Consider the following 14,901-nt stretch of genomic DNA (forward strand, 5'->3'; position numbering starts at 1 on the left):
CAAGAGAAAGCCCACTAATGGGTCTGACTCCCAGATAATTATGCATAATTTTGCAACGTAAAGAATCCAATCTCTTCTTTTTCTCAACTGACGCACTTAGTGTTGCTAAGCTTAAAGACTGGATATCTATGGATACAAGTCTAATTTTAGGCCTGTGACATCATGCAGCCCCTTTAGAATGCTTCTGGTGAGCTATAGTAACTCGTGCTTCTGCAAAGCCAGGAGAGTATGCTAAAGAATGTTATTACTGACATTTTCCTTATATAATTCTACACAAAGCAGTCTTGTTTCTTTGTAATGGTGAACGATAAATCAGGAATGTCAATAATTATGGCTCAGAAACAACATCAAATTCAGCTTTCAAACCTTCAAAAGATGTATATAAGTATAGATGTCTAGCATGTGAGAGAACCAACGAAGATTTTTTTTGGTGGAATATCTTAATGTGCACCACACAATAAATTATAGTTATCCTTACATTAGCAGAACTTTCATCAAATGTACACAGAAAAATGAAAACTAACACTTTGAAGTAGTCTCTCATCAAAATGGAAACACATATTTCATTGCAACAATCCTTAGTGTCTTTATATTAAGAGGTTATGATCAGACACAGCAGGATAATTCTGAATCCAACCATTAGAGGGCAGTATCCTACCATTGCATCATTTTTACATATTTCCAAGGTGTGCAGGGGGTTTCTCTCCTTACAGCAACTTTAACACTGTTTCAAGAAATTTACCATGAAGTATTTTTAGAATAACCACAGTAATATTTCATTTCATGCACTGGCAGTACTCTAGGTGAAGTCACTTGACAGAAAATGTCAGCCTGGATAATGCAGGTACTAATAATACTACTTATTTCAGGCTAAACAAAGCATCCAACAAAATTTATACATAACAAATATGAACAGCTAAATATAGGTGTATATGACTCCCATAAAACATGTAGTGGGAACATTGGCCTTTGTATTGCCTTACCATATAGATGGCGCTTCTGTTCCGCTGATCTCTAAGAAATCATAGCCTTCCTCTAGTTGGAAATCAGTAAAAACCAGAGCAATAGTATCTCCTGGCTCAGCTAGAATGGTCCATGTACAATCAGCATTATTATCGTATTCGGAAGGAAAGTGAGGACTTGAAATAATCCCACTAGTCCCACGGAGAGTTCCACCACAAGCACCTTCAGCTGATTAAAAAAAAGAGAGGAATGAATCAGAGATGAATGACACTCCAGCCATTCTAGCTATTATAAGATCACAGCAACATATGCAGAAATAAGGAAATTCTATACCATTAGCTTTGAGACATATTAGCCCAAACCAGTGTCTCTCAGTCTGTGGGGTGGGACCCACTAGGTGGCTTGTGAGTCAATTTCAGGTGGGTTCCCATTCATTACAATGTATATTTTATTTTTAATATATTCGACTTGATGGTATGGGGCTGCATTTGGAGAAAGGTTACAGATTTGTACTTTTAACAGGCTACTATGCATATGCTTTTAACAATGATAGTAAATGGGGATTATTCCCTGGTAAGGATTGCAGCCTTTGGGATGCTTGGGAAATTTTTCAAAGAGATCAGCAACTACTTGGGTGGGTTAGGAGAGTTCCTTATTTTAAATAAATTTTTGAACTTATACTTAATGTAAACTTTTATTTACTTGATTGATTTGCTTTTGTCAAATGGGGAGTATTAAAAATGTTTCTGCTTGATGATGTCACTTCCAGCAATGATATCATTTCCAGGGGGTCCCAACAGATTGTCGTTCTAAAAAGTGGATTCTGGTGCTGAAAAATTTGAAAACCACTGGCCTAACTATTGCATACTGAGTCTCAATACATGACTTAGGGCCCAATCGTATCCAATTTTCCAGTGCCAGTGCAACTGTGCCAGTGGGGTGTGCACTTCATCCTTTGGTGGGGAGGCAGTCCCCAGAGGCCTCCTCAAGATAAGGGAATATGTGTTTCCTTGCCTTGGGGCTGCATTGCAGCTGCACCAGTGCTGAAAAGTTGGATAGGATTCGGCCCTTAGTCCTGGATTGTTGTTGTTTTTATTGCAAAATATTTCACATCACTAATTTAGGTAGGCTTAATAGGAAATTAGGATAGAACTATTCATGGCCATTAAGTCATGTGAACTGAAATGCAATGCCCATGTTCAGGGGGAGTATACCTCTGAACACTAATTCAAACAGTGTACAAACAATGATGGGGGCAGGACCTGTTGCGCTCATGTCCTGTTCATGGACTTCCTGAAAGCATCAAGATGACTAGGACTGGAAATAAAAGCTTGATTAGATGGCTCGTTGGTCTGTCCTAGCCAGGATCTTCCTATAAAAGAGGTGTCAACCTTACCTTACCAACCTTTAGCATTAATAGTTGTCATCAGAGTATAGCAACTCTTCTATTTCTATTGCCTCTTCTACTACACTGTTCACCTTTATTGAAGCGTTTTGATCAGCTTATGATCATATATACATCTATTCATCTGCACTCACAAAGGAATAGCTTTTTCCCTCAACATTTGTCTGATTTTGATGTTTATCCATTTTCAAGTTTTGCATAGCTCCATAAAGTTTTGTAATGTACAAAAAGGTGCACGTCTACCTCTGTTTAACAGAATATTGACAAACTATTGACAAATCAACAAATTATTGGGTTCAGCCAGCATCCTCTGGAACATTTTCAAAGTACTAGAATACTGATCATTCAAGCAAGATTATGTAATTTGTCCCTAGTGCAGTGGTTCTCACCCTTTTTAGCCTGGGACCCACTTCTGAGAATGACAATCTGTCTGGGGGCCACAGGAAGTGATGTCAACAACCTGGAAGTGATGTCATAACCAGAAATGACATCATCAAACAGGAAGTGACATCACTGTGATCTCAGAACCGGAAGTGATATCATCAAGCAGGAATTTCTTGCCTAGAAACTCAAACTGTAAATGACAAGAGACAGTATTCCAGCTCAGAAGCTTCTTCCCATTCTCCCTGCTCTCGCTACCATTGCTATCAAGCAAAAAATAAAACAACATCTGGAACAAAATATTTGTGTATTTATTTACTACTGTTTTTATTTCTGCCTTTATTTACAAAATCTCAAGCTACTTCTTGTATTGTGCCTGAAACTAACAAACATTGATGTGGCTATTGATACTGTGCTCAGCACTAGCCAGAAACAAGCGCACCCTACTCATGCACCTCAATACAAGAAGTAGCTTGAGCTTTTGTAAATAAAGCAAATAAAAACAGTAGTATCCCCCTCAGAAGGAAGATAAGCAGGGACGCTTTTCCTCATCTCCCCCAAGCCTAAGCACATCTACTCAGAATTGACTCCCATTATTGGCAATGGGGCTTACTCCCAGGTAAGAGTAGACAGAATTGTAGCCTAAGAGAGAAGTAAGAGGAGGGGAAGGGTGCACATCAGAGAAGTGGTTTGGGGAGCAGCACTATCCCTGAGTGCTTCCCCCCCCCACGTGCCAGGCTTGCCTCCTGGGTGCTCTCTTGGCAGCCAGGCAACCAGGGATCCCCCCTCACCCCAGGCAAGATATAAAGAGATGACGTGCTAGTCAGGGCAGGAAAGGATTGCAGCTTCCAGGCGACTTCAGAGAGGGAGAGAGGTTGTGATGCAGAGGATGAAAGTGGCAGTGGGGTGGCGGCGGCGGCGATGCTGCTTTCAAAGCAGGCTCACAAGAGGGGAGATCACGCAGGTCTGCCTCTACTCACCCAAGCCCTGTGTTCAGGTCTCCACCTACACCCTCCAGCCCAGTCCAGCTGCGGGGGGGGGGAGCTGCTCTGTCTTGCAATCCCGAGGCAGCCCATCCCATCAAGGTAGCCAAGCTGACAAAGGTTGGTGGGGAGAAGCCTGGCTGGCTCGTCCGCGTCTCTCCCGGTCCTTCTTTGCCTGCAATCCAAGCCTGCACTCCGCGATTGGCCCCCCCTGAGGGAAGCCTCCAAGTGCAGAGGGAGGTCCAGCTGGAAGGCAGCAGCACACTTTCTGGGGGAAAGCAGCACACTGCTTTCTTTGCACATGTGCAAGCCACTCTTAGTTAAGTCTCAATGCCGGGAAGTTTAAAATGCCGATGCCCAGGCTTTGCGCACTTCCAAAATGGCATCGCCTAGGTCTTTTGCCATCTTCCAAGATGGCTGCCACCAGCTTCTTGCAACCCACCAGAAATCGGGTCGCGACCCACCAAGTGGGTCCAGACCACAGTTTGAGAACCACTACCCTAGTGGAATGGAGCTAATGTAACTTTTTTTTGTTTGTTTTTTTAAGCAGATCCAGGGAAGATCTGGGAAATTACATGCCATTCTGCTTAATTCTCGTGGACAAATTGTTAAAAAGGATTTGTGCTAAATACCCGCTCCCCATTTTTGCCCATTTTCTTTTTATTTTGGACATTTCTAGCCCAACAGGCTCTTTGAAATAGTGTAGTCTCCCAAAGATGCTGCCTGGTATCCTAGATGCTGAAGCTGTTATCCTGGGCTGCTCTTCTGGGGTTCTTTGTTTGAAACATCATTCTTAAAAAGCCCAATGTGCAGAACCTGTCTGGGCTTCCCCAGTGACAACAGCTCCTAGTCAGCTGTCTTGCTGAGATGGGCATGTGTCCATAGATAGGGCAGCCAAGCCCACCTGTCCAGGTGAAGAGGTGGAATGGAGTGGCCTGCCGGTTTCCCCTAATCCAATCAGTTAATTCTATTGCACAATCAAGTCTAGGTTTCTTAAAATCAAGCACAAGCACACCTATTTACACAAGCACACCTCAGTAAGTGTAGAAAGCCAGTATTCCTGGGACAACATAAGTAGTTACTAGCTAGCAATAGGGAATGTATGTCTACCTAGATGCATTTAAAGATTTCATTTTGTTTTTCTTGCTCTTTCCACTTCAATCCAGCCTGCAAACTTCACCACTGTAATGACACTTTTGGCTAAAATCAAGGGTAGTGTGTAATGGCACCTTAGGGCAGCCATTTTCATCCACCATGCCATGGCACATTGGTGTGCCGTGAGTTGTCCATGGGTGAACCACAGGAATTTGGAGGAAGGTCATTTATTAGTAGGGCCAGTGGGGCATGTGAACCCCCCACTGGCAGCATGGTGTGCCTTGTCAATTGTCAAAAACCTGATGGTGTGCCTTGACAATTTTAGTCCCTTGTCAGTGTGCTGTGTGATCAAAAATCGCTGCCTTAGGGTTTGGTGTGCTTTTCTCTTAAGTGACCTGCTGGGCATTCCTAGCTGTTGCATCCTATTTTGTCAAGCCAACATTTTGTGTCCAACCTGCCACCAGCCTGCTGTTTCTCTTTTTATCCATCCTTTCGCATTTGGCTTAATTCCTATTTCTTTTGGATCTTTAATAAAATTGGTTATATTTTCAATCCTTACCTGCCTAGTCCATGTTCACCGACAAGAGGCAGTCCAATCCGATACTTGGCAGCACCGCCAGGTGCAATGGCGCCAAAATGGTTACTGCTGTATTCGGCGGCATTGCTGGGGCTGCCGCAAGTCTCCTTGGAAGTATGGGAATTTTGTCCCTTTCCCCCAAGGAAAATCCCAGGCTCTGCAATGGGGCTTCTCAAGTCTGCGCTGACTATTTTGCTGGCGCAGACTCGAGAACCTCTATGTCTGGTCTTGCAACCCAACACAGAAGATAGGATATGGTAAAGCAGGGCTCCACTGGTCCTACCCCACTCACACCCCAGTTCCTCCCTTCTCCCCGTCTTTCCCCCACACTGGAATGCCTCTATCCCACCCTGAAAGTCCTTACTGCAGCCCATAGCTCTTCCCTTGCTCTGGGGGATTACGCTCTCAGTGGGCTGTCATGTCTGATCATTTACCTACTATTGTGATTTGGCTTCAAACAAAAAACACTGGGTTATGTGCTCCCAGTAACCTCTTCCCCACTGCTGGATTTGCTTAGCTAGTGCAATGGCTGCACTTCTTTCTTTGTCCCAGTAAAGTTCTTAGCAAAAGCCAGTTTGCTGGCGTGACTCCCTCAGCTCTGCTTAAAGACATTGCTTCCAATTTATTCCCATTCAGTTGCTAACACAATAAATCAAAGAAGCGAAGAGCAGGCAAGGTTGGCCTTGGTACTTCCCATGGTTGGCCTTCAGCTTCCCTAACAATGCTATTAAGGATTGTCAAGAAAACAGAAGACTATGTCCTGCTGAAGAAGAATCAGAATGGCTTCTGCAAATGTAAGCTAAATAATCTTTAAGAGTCTTGTGGTGAGGGACTTTGTCAAAAACATTCTGAAAGTCTCAAAGGCCCTTGAGTACCTTAGCAGCCATACGATAAGAAGATAGGTCCACTAATGGATCAGTAACTGGTTAAATAATATGAAGTACAAAGTAGAAATGAATGAATAATTTTTAAAATGGAAGGAAGTAAAGTGAGTGTCTATAAGGATCTTTATTTAGATCAGTGTCTTTTTAACTTGTTCAGCAATCAACTTGCATAAAGAACTTATCTGCTGTTAGTCTGCATATGCTTAACACTCCATCTTACAGCTCTCCAGAGGTGCAACAATGACAGTAAATATGGTGCAATGGCCTGTGCAAGGTCTGTCAGCCATTTTCTGGGTGTCTCCCATCCCCTGGGAACTGTCTGCTTTCCCATGAGAAGTTGGACTCAAAACAATGACCTGAACGGTAGCTGCCCGGTGTTATGAGAATGGAGTGAGAAGATGCAAGTGGATACCAAAGCTATGTTTATTCTTCACATGCATCAACCTAGGTGCACCTGCCTGATAACCTTTCTCCCAAATGATGGGAGATGCCTAGTTGTACCAGCTCAGCCAATTAGTTGGCTACACTTAGATGCTTCTAAGCTATGAGAACCTGGGCAATAGTTTATATTTACAGTAATATATATCATTTTGCTGTCACTTATGCTGTAAGCATACATGATTACAAAAGAAATCAACTCTGCAGTTCACTGGTATGAGAAATTTAGAGTTGCCTACCAAGATCGTAACATGAAAACTTGTTGTTATTCAGTTAAGTTGCGTCTGACTCTTCGTGACCCCATAGACCACAGCACGCCAGGCCCCACTGTCTACCACTAACTTCCAGAGTTTGTCCAAAGAATGAAAACTAAACAATATCAATAACAATGAACGATGCTTCTCCTGCATTTCCAGAAATGAAGAATACAGAGCTTCTTTGACTTCTACACACTGTATTATTTTAAGCTATGTTGATAATCAACATCTTTATGTGTTACATACACGTATAATTTGATATGGCATGTGGCTCAAAGAATCTATCAGCTAATGAAGATTTGCACAATGCAGAACAATTAAGGAATCAGATTCAAGTGCTGTGGAGAAATATTGTAGGTTGTCTGGGATCAAAGGTATGACAAGGAAAATCAATTCTTGGAGGCATAATTGGAAAGCAAAAAGAATGGTTTGCCAGGGCATACCAGAACAGAACTTAGAGACATTCCTTAAAAGACTGAAAAACAGAAGATTAAGGCAGGAGGACTGACTGCCCAGTCCTATCCTCTGCCATGCAGACACACCATGGAAGCATGAGCTGCATGTTAATGCAGGGTGGGAATCAGAAGACCTGCAAAGAGTTAAGGGAAAATTATTTCGCTTACCTCTGCGTTGGCCCTGATGCCCTATGGATCTCTGCAGATCTATGCCTATATAGCTGACATAAAGGCATAGATCTGCAGATTCTAGGAGAGCCAGGAGGTAGGTTGGGCAGAAAAATGGGGGATGAGATATGGTGTGCATGACTGCCACTGGATCCATCCCCTCCCTCTTCTCACCAGAAATGTCCTGTTGCTCCCACTGCCCACCCTCAACATACCTTTACCAGAGGTGGATGATTGTTCCAGTAGCACATACATGCGGTTGCCAGTCATTTGTGCTGGTGGGCCCTTTGTGTGTGTTACTGCTATGCCTTTAGTGCTTCCTTTCTCTGAAAGAATGCTAATTCCATCAGCAGAAGGATCCTACAGGATTAGGCTGCAACTAGGTCAGTATTTTATTTTGGATTCGCTCTATTTGATACAAGGCAAACAGGATATATTTTAACATGTGTACTTGGTACTGAGCACCTGCCTGAAAAGCAAAGGGTCAGACAAGTTATGTGCCTATTAGAAGGACTGTTGTGATGAGGCCACAGATCCTCTGGTCAGGAAGGCCACACTTGTGATGAAAAGGCCAGGAAAGACCTATTTCTGAACTTAAGTCATGTGATTATTTTCCACATCTAACTTCTTAATTAACCCTGAAATCCAGCGCTCCAGATTAGGACAGAGTTTGTTTATAGCTTAAACATTAATGTAGTTTCACACCTTAATTTAATTTTGGAGCTTAATTTTGGAGTTGATCCAACGGCCATCCACCTAGCTATTGCACATTTGAGGGGTTGGATGAGACAAAGGCAGAACTCATCATGGGTCATTTCTTAACAAGTGGAACCCTATAATTGAGTCAGCCCATCTAAGAATCCCATGCAATTCTACAGCATAGAAATCTATAAAAATCAATAAAAACATGATGTCATGTTCTTTGCTCTCAACTTGATTCTTTGAGCTTTGATCCTGAGTTCATATTTATTGCTCTTCAATTCATATTGAATATGCCTTCCTGAATATGGAGCATTAACCCACTGGTGCTGTAACCAGCCACCTCACCCTCTCTTCAGCTCATTTTTACCACCTGCTGTTTCTTGAAGCCCCTAGAATGCTGTTTCTCAAGAAAGATTATTTGCTAATCCCCTTCTGCCAAGACTGTCAATCACCCTGCCTCCCTGTTATAAAGACATTTAAAAAGTAGGAGAAAGTGGCAAAGATCTGAAGTTTACATGAAACTTACGAATGACAAAAAGCATGTTAGGTGACGGACCTGCAGCACAATCTTGAGATGCACTTGGGCTGGCACAAGTCCCTTGCGCTGGCCCAGGAGGGTCGCAAACATACCATAAGGTAATTTTGCGCCTTCTCATGAGTCGGATAGACGTGCATCAGCCTCAGAGCCTGGAATAAACCTCCATGCTGACGGAGGCTCCAAGTCTTGCATTGGCTGAGCAAAGCCGACGCAAGACTCCGGGTGGGTGAGGAGGAGGCAGGGAGGAGGCGTTCCAAGGCAGGAGGAGGGCGGCCGGCCGCGGGGGTGGGCTGGTGGGAAGTGGGAGGCAGGGCAGGGATCCTGCAATTATGCCAGATCCCAACCCCCATTCCAGGGAAGTTCGGAGCAGCTTCAAGCCACTCCGCTCTCTTCGGATTTGTGCCACCTCAGGAGGTGGCGCAAGTCCAAGGAGACCCATAGGGGCCAGGGCAGCTTACCCGGAGGTAAGGGGAAAAGTTTCCCCTTACCTCTGGCTGAGCTGCTTTGGGCACCTATACTGCGCTGGATACAGCACAAGCCTCTTGGCTTGCCTGTTTCAGCGCAGGATAGGATTGTGCCCTTAACGTAGTAGTTGACCAAAGCAGTCTTTTTATGACAATGGTTCTCAAACTTTTACCACCGATATCCACTTTTTAGAATGAGTATCTGTCAGGACCCACCAGAAGTGATGTCATGACCGGAAGTGATATCATCAAGCAGGAGAATTTTTGACAATCCTAGGCTACAACCCTACCCACACTTACCCAGGATTAAGTCCCACCGACTATCATTGTTAAAAAAATATACATAGTAGCCTGTTCAAATCACAGATCTGTCACATTTCCCCAAATGCAGTCACATACCACAGTAGGATCAAATCTGATATATGAAAAATATAATATTGAAATGAATGGGGACCCACCTGAAATTGGCTCGTGAGTCCCGACCCACAATTTGAGAATCTCTGCCATATGATATTAATCACATTCTTCAATAATTGCTTCCAAAACACTTGCCAGAATAGGATAAATAGCTATCTTCCAATAGGAGCCATCTCCCAGGTATTCAAAACTCCATTCCACACTGCAAATATTGCAGTATTGGTCCCATATCCAGCTTGTCCCCTAGATCATCTGGTAGAACCCTGCTAAGAATTCCACTGATGTTAGAAGAAAAAGGGATGGTGGCCAGAGACAGGGCATTTTCTGTTGTGGCACCGCACCTCTTGAACATGCTTCCAGAGAATCTACAATCAGCCCCCTCTGTAGAACAGTTCAGAGAAGGCTTAAAAACTTCTCAATTAGCTGGGGATAGAGTGGGTTCCCTCACTGCCATTTTATAACTATTGAACTGTTTTCTGCCTCTGCTCCCTGTATTTAGGTGGGATTGTTTTATTTATCTATTGCTGCTGTTTTACTGCCTGTTTTATTACCTCTTGTTCTATCACTGCCTGCTTATTGTATTTTAATGTCAATTGATATTATGTCTGATTTTACTGTAAGCTGCCTTGCACTGCTTTTAACTGGAAATGGGGTGTAAATTCCTTAAAATAATAAATATCAATAAAAAACTACTACAGAGAAGTTTTGCTGCCTTCTTTAAACATGGTTATAAAAAACAGGTTTTTTTGCACCCATTCAAGTTCCTGCAATACTCGTACTTATATATAGCACTTTTACTGCCTCCTCAGTTCTTTCAGGCTGACACCAGGAACCTTAGGATAAGGCTGTTAGAAGCAAATCAAAACGTCATAGATATAAATTAGCAATTAAGGGACACACCTGTGCACATTTTCTCCTTAGCAGAAAAGTACAAGTGAAATTAAAATGACGCGAGTCCTATGCTACGAGTCCTATGCTATGCTCGTACTTAAATGTGCACTACCCAACAGTGGGTTCCAAGTTTTTTGTTTTTCCCTTTTTCTTTCTCTGGTGGGGGGGGGAGTGTGCTAAAAATTGATGTTTAATGTTATCAAGAGAGCCTATGTGCAATTCCTAACCAAAGCTGACATCACCTTAAAAACTCTCTTCCAGAAGTATTTATAGTTTGTACTGCTGCAAGCAACAGCTCAGTGGAAGGATTTGGCAGGGGGAAAAAGAGCCCCTTTCTCGTGTTGTTCACTTCTTCTGTTTTCCTGTGCTTGGTGCATTCTGTTTCTTCTCTTAGGTGGCCTGTTCCTTGGGCATAGTACAGACAGGATGGGAGGAACCAAACCAGCAAATTGTAAACTCTCTCCCCAAAAATCAAACAAGGAAACTCATAGTCTACTGTGCCATATTATCTGGAACTGCTTTTAACTGTTTCATTTGATGAGAAGAATTCAATTGGCTGATATGCCTTTTAAGCTTCAAAGGCTTCGGTTTATGTTCCTGTCCGTTCCAGCAGAGAAACTAACTTGACAAATGACATGCCAATACTTCCATGCCCAAGACTAAAACAGAAGTATTGATTCCAAGAGAGGTCAACATCCGTGCTGGGTTTGGACTAAATCATAAATGACCTTGGAACTGGAAGAGTCGTATTCTACCATTGCTTGCCCCGCTGATGTTTTACTCCTGTCATTCTTTCAATAGGAACAATATCTATCCTGGGTTTAAGTGATATGATGATACACAATGTGTAACAATTATGACATTTTGCAGCCCTCAAGTAAGTGTCCTGGTGTCCATGGGGGGCACACTGCAGTGTGAGCAGGGCAGCTGAGCTAATGACACAGTCCAAAGCGTGCAGACTCATCTGTCTCTCTCAGAAGCCTGGAGGAAGCAGTTCAAATTTAAGTGGGAAGGAGACACAAGAGATTTCAAGAGCAAAGTCTTGTTCACATTAAATAAGGGAAAATCGTTAAATTTTGAAAGCATTTGTTGGAATTTTTTCCTATCTTTTTCTATCATGTAAGAGAGATCTTACAGTCTAATCACACGTGCATTTAATTACACTTCACCCAATGAGGTATCCACTTTGGATACTCAGTGGTAAGGCAGCATAACCAGATAAACCATGGTGGGAGGCTTGGGTCACAGTATTCTTCTTCTTCAGTGTGGATCCTGACTGAGCCTTCTCAGAACATTATTTTTAGAATGAAAAAACACAAAAAAGTTTCAGATGAAAACCAATGGAAATACCTGTGAAAAACCTGTATCTGCTTCTCCCTAAAATTCTAAGATAGCTCACTCAACAACCAACAACAAATTTACCTCAAATGTCGCTTTATGTAGAAATTCTACCTCATAATAAAAAATTTTTATTAAAAAAAACAGCTCAACATTTTAGCAGCCACTAAATAGCCACATTTGTTCAGGAAAGGAATTTTGTATCTGGCAAGTATAGCTAGTATACAGTTCCATTAAATGCATAAGAAGAGCAATTTACTGTTATGATACAGGTGCTCATGAGGCGCAGTAACATGGAGATAGCAGGGGCTGCCATCCTTAAATGACACACATCTGACAGTGGACTTTGGGAAAAAAAACCTTTTTTTAATGCCTCAGCCTATCAGGAACAAGACAATGTTCAGGTCACAGTTAAAAGTTAGAAGCACTCTTCATGCAAAATAGAATTGCTTCTAGTACAGTTTTTGGAAACCACTGGCTCACAGCCCAATCCAACATAACACCCTTTATGGCAATACAGCAGTGTCAACATGGCATCTGTTGCATTCTGCAGGTGACTTTTGGCCCAAGAGTCCTTCTCTTTGTTCCCTTTGCCCCAGGGTAAGCCCATGCTGGCCTAGTGGGTCTACTTGAACCTGCACCAGAGATATTACTGGCACATGTCTGGAAGGACCCGTGAAGGCAGATTGAGCCTGGGACGGCAGCTTGGATTCTGCTGCTGCTGAATCCATCCCCTTCCCAGCCATAATCCACCCTCCCCTCTTCCCCCATTGCCACCCTGTTCGGGCCACCCCCACCTCCCTCCGACCCTTGTGTGATCTTACCAGGAGCAGTGGGTGTCCATAGTCCACTGCTGCACAAAGCCAGCCACTTTCCACTTCCAAAGGTGGTCAACCTAAGTGCTCTGGTATGTCACATTTTATGACTGTCAGAAAGTGCCTAGCGCTTAACTGCTTCAGGTCTGGGCCTAAGTCCAAAGAGACAATGGAAGCATGTTGGCTAGCACTGGAGGGGACAGTATCCGGAACAAGTTGCCTACACTGGGTGTCACCCCCTCCCAATTCCGACACACCTCCCACCCTCCATCTATTCTGCCCTCCCTTGCCCCATTCTGCCCCCCATACCAACTTTCCTCTATCAATGGGCCTTCTTTGCCCCACCAGTGGCACAGGGCAGTCTGGAAGCATTAGGCAACACACTCATCTCGATCACCATTTACAATGACCAGAAAGCATGTTCTGCCGCCAGAACTATGTGTCTTATAATATTTGTATTTGAGGCAAGCTCTCTGTCATACCTTGAGTTTATTTCCTCCACCAAATGGTACTCAGTGAGGTGGTTTCTGCTTATGGTGCAGTCTGTATGCTTACGGATAAATAAACAAAACTAAATGAGCAGTTCAACTAAGGGCGCAATCCTAACCCCTTATGTCAGTGCTTTCCAGTACTGACATAAGGGCAGTGCAGCTCTGAGGTAAGGGAACAAACATTCCCTTACTTTGAGGAGGCCTCCAGGAGTGACACCCAACTGCAGGATGCAGCACATGTCCCATTGGCACCGCTATGCCAGTGCTGGAAAGCACTGACATAAGGGTTAGGATTGCGCCCTAAGCCCCTTACATTTAATTTTGACCTAGGTTTCAGATGATTATGGCAGTTCCATTCTCACTTCACGCTGCATGGTCTGATTTGACAGATCACTTAGGATTCATTTTACTTTGTTATGCCACAACAAAACTGTTGAAACACATATTTTAAATAGTACAGAACACAGAGACAGTCATTAGAAGTGCCAGGAGTTTTTCCCCACTCCCTTCAAAGGCCTTTCCTTACCATTCATCACTAGCAATAGAATAGATGCAATTAAAAACTTGACTGACATATTATAAAGCACTAACAAATGACATATTGTCATTTCCAGTCACATTATGTAAGGCTTATCAATTAAAGAAAATTGCAGTTCAGACAGCTCTAAATGAACCATGAGCATACATTATTTAGTAAGCCTTATTAAAAGTAACTGCAGAGTAGCTACTGGTGCCTTCTAATAAAGGCATCTTTTTCTATCATTCTTGAGGGCAAGTTTATTAATTCAGCACAACACTCAGGCTCCTTAGCTCAGCAAAACCAAAATGTGAAACAATCGCATCCATTTCTAAATATTGTTGCCTTCAAACCTCTATAGCAGGGGTGTCAAACTCGTTTCATTCAGAGGTTAGCATTCAGGATGCCTGCTGAGGGCCAGAAGTGACATCATTAACCAGAAAGTGACATCATTAAGCAGCTGATGACCAGAAATCAGCACTTTGTTCTCATTAACTGCAAATGACAGAAGAGAAAATACACAAATCTTGATCTTATTTCAAGATATGGGAGAGCCCAATTTTTGTGCGGGCTGTCCTTTCAGCAGTAACACCTCAGCACTGCTCAGTAGCCGAGAGCCTGAGGGTCAGATAAAAAGCTTCCAGGGGCCGCATTCGGCCCCCGGGCCTTATGTTTGACACCCTGCTCTATAGCACACTGTTGGTACTTTATTTGCAGTTCCCTGGAATTATATATTGTGTTCTGCCATTTGGCAACATCCTGTTGCTATCTTTCAAACATATGTGGTTGGACCAAACTGATGATTCAGGAAATCCCAGAATTTGAAATCATCCAAATAGTAGTGCTGCAGCATAAACAATATTGCACAATAGTCAAGACTTTTTCATGGTCATTTAGATGACACCGAAGCCTTTAAGATTCAATAACTTACAACCAAAACGCACTCTGCCTATACAAATGTGACGTTCAAACGCTCTAAGTTCTATCCTTTACAGCTCCTGAAGAGAAGAATGTGAAACCATTTTAGGAATTGCTGAACGCAATTTTTCCCCCTTTTCTCCCAGGCTTTTATCAACTAGTTCACATTGACACTGGTCCATATGCAAGTGCACTGAGTCAACT

At 43.0% G+C, this 14,901-nt stretch overlaps 1 protein-coding gene across 1 annotated transcript in view; it reads right to left on the bottom strand.

The window, feature by feature from the left end:
• The window catches only part of CSMD1 (CUB and Sushi multiple domains 1), a 947,002-nt gene that overhangs the window by 571,466 nt on the left and 360,635 nt on the right, over positions 1–14,901 (bottom strand). Inside the window, exon 5 of the mRNA XM_066622693.1 lies at positions 984–1,191. Coding sequence (XP_066478790.1) covers positions 984–1,191 — 208 coding nt within the window. The remainder of the gene's footprint in view (positions 1–983; positions 1,192–14,901) is intronic.

The sequence above is a fragment of the Tiliqua scincoides genome, chromosome 1 (assembly GCF_035046505.1).
Source record: "Tiliqua scincoides isolate rTilSci1 chromosome 1, rTilSci1.hap2, whole genome shotgun sequence".
Classification (NCBI taxonomy): Eukaryota; Metazoa; Chordata; class Lepidosauria; order Squamata; family Scincidae; genus Tiliqua; species Tiliqua scincoides.